Source organism: Lactuca sativa, chromosome 4 (genome assembly GCF_002870075.4).
Source record: "Lactuca sativa cultivar Salinas chromosome 4, Lsat_Salinas_v11, whole genome shotgun sequence".
NCBI lineage: Eukaryota > Viridiplantae > Streptophyta > Magnoliopsida > Asterales > Asteraceae > Lactuca > Lactuca sativa.
The window spans coordinates 181,265,966-181,268,396 of NC_056626.2; the positions used below are offsets into that span (position 1 = coordinate 181,265,966).

The window sequence follows — 2,431 nt, forward strand, 5'->3', positions numbered from 1 at the left end:
ATAAATTAGCCATGGTTGTGAGTTTGCCATGACATATCCACCAGGCTAAAATATTGAGTTTCCTAGGGATTAATGGATTCCAAGACCATTTTCCATCATTTTGAGGAATTGTTGGGTTATCTATAATTTTTTTGAGAGAGGAAACAATATAAATCCCAGATGGATCTAGTGACCAACCCCATCTAATTAAACCATCAGTGATGGATATCAGCTTCAAATGTTCTAAAAATGGCATATTTTCTTTTTCCAAGGCTTTAGGGATATTGACTATTGATCCCCAGCAACCGCTCCTTCTCTTTGCTACTGAGGGTCTATGAAAACCACCATTATGACCATAAATGGATTTAATCACCTCAAACCATATACTATTATTTGAGTTCTTAAATCTCCATCACCACTTTCTCATTAAAGCTATGTTTTGCACCTTTAGACTGCCAATCCCAAGACCTCCTTTGTCTTTAGCTGCAAGCGCTTTTTCCCAAGCAATCCATACCATCTTCCTCGAAACCATATCACCCCCGCGAAAGAATCTCATTCTGATTTTCTCAATACTCTTAATAACTTTAACTAGAGCTTTAAATAAGGATAAGTAGAAAGAAACAAGACTGCTTAAAACGGATATGCATAGCGTTAGTCGACCACTGAACGACAAAGGGTTTGCTTTCCACTTTGATAAATCCGCTTGAAATTTTTTGCCAATCGGATTCCAATGTGTAGTTCTTATCATAGATTCCCCCACTTGAAGTCCTAGATAGATAAAGGGAAGTGAACCGACAAAACAATTGAAGCTTCGAGCCACCAAATTCAAATCGCAGCTTTGAAAACCAAAACCAAAAATCTTGCTTTTAGACATGTTCACCTTGAGTCTTAAAGATAATTCGAAGCATCTTAGGATTTTAATCAAGTTCTTTGCATTCTCGATTGAGCAAGAACCTATAAAAATCATATCGTCTGCATATTGAAGATGTGATATATCTAGACCGTCTCGGGGTAATTTAATGCCATGAAATATACCCTTTTCTTTTGCCATTTCCATCTCCATATGAAGTCCCTTGGTTGCAATGATAAATAGGAATGGAGATAAGGGCCCCCTGTCTAACCCCTCGTTCCATGCCAAATTCTAGTGTTGTAGATCTATTTTTGAGCACTGAAACTCTTGCAGAAGAAAGGCATCCTAGAATCCACCTTCTGAATTTAATCCCACACTCCATTTGTTGCAACATTGAGTCTAGATACTCCTAACTAAGGCTATTAGATGCCTCCTCGAAGTCGACCTTAAATGTAAATTCCTCCCTCTTAGTTTTCTTGAACCAAGAGATTACCTCATTTAGTATAAGAGGGTCGTCGAGTATATTTTTGTTTTTGATAAACGCAGTTTGAACTGGGCTTACCACTAAATGAACCACCTTCTTTAACCGCTCTGACAAGACCTTTGCGATCGTTTTATATAATCATCCTATAAAACTGATGGGACGGAAGTCATTAATCATGATTGGGTCCTGGACCTTGGGAACAAGAGTAATAAAGGAGGAATTACATCCCTTATCGATCTTCCATGTTGCATCAAAGTGTTTAACTCAAAAGTAAAAATAACCTCCTATCACCTCCTAATGTTTCTTTAATAGGGTGAAGGGGAAGCCATCCGAGCCCGATGCCCTATCAGAACCAAAAGCCCAGATAACTGATTTTATTTCATCAAGCATGATTGTTCCTCTAAAAATGCAGCCATATGGGATGGTAACTTCTTGAAACTAGGACAAATGAATTTTGGTCTTGATTTGATTAGTTCAACAAATCTACCAGAGAAATGCTTCACCATTACCTCTTTAATCGCCTCGGGATCATTAATCCAAATCCCATTGTACTTAAGCCTATTTATCCTTTGTGACATGTGATTCTTATTAATCAACCCATGAAAACAACTGCTATTTTCATCCCAATCTAAGGCCCATCTGATTCTGGACTTTTGTTTTAGGTCTTCAATATGCAAACATTCAATCTTCATGATCTCTTGATAAGCATTTTGATGGCTCATCCTTTGTTCATCATTGATTAGATCTTTTTCATCTTGGATATCTATAGAATTGATTTTATTTGTAAACTCAGTCACATTCTTTCGGTTCCTCTCAATTATTCCTTTCCTCCAATATTTGATATATTCCATCAAGTTCTTTAGTTTTCCAGCCACAAGAGAGAGGGAAAGATACGTAAACAACAGTCAGGATCATGGCAAGAAGTCCACCCTCTTTTTAATACAACTTCAAAGTCAGGCTCTTTCAACCATAAATTAAAAAACCGAAAAAGATGTGGTCCAAAGTCGAGGTAATTAGAGGATAGGATAATAGCACAATGATCCGAATGTACCGTGGGTAGGGCGAGGACATTTAGTTGTGGCTAGGTATCAATTACATTTGTAGAGACTAGATACATA

The 2,431-nt window shown here is 37.4% G+C and overlaps 1 protein-coding gene across 1 annotated transcript; it reads right to left on the bottom strand.

The window, feature by feature from the left end:
• Positions 1–391: 391 nt before the first annotated feature.
• On the bottom strand, positions 392–1,030 carry LOC111907901 (uncharacterized). Its single transcript, XM_023903712.1, has one exon. The coding sequence runs from the start codon at positions 1,028–1,030 to the stop codon at positions 392–394; it is 639 nt and encodes a 212-aa protein (XP_023759480.1).
• Between the last annotated feature and the right edge of the window lie 1,401 nt (positions 1,031–2,431).

Coding starts and splice junctions, on each gene's coding strand:
- LOC111907901 (XM_023903712.1), bottom strand. CDS start 1,030: ATGGCAAAAGAAAAGGGTATATTTCATGGCATTAAATTACCCCGAGAC.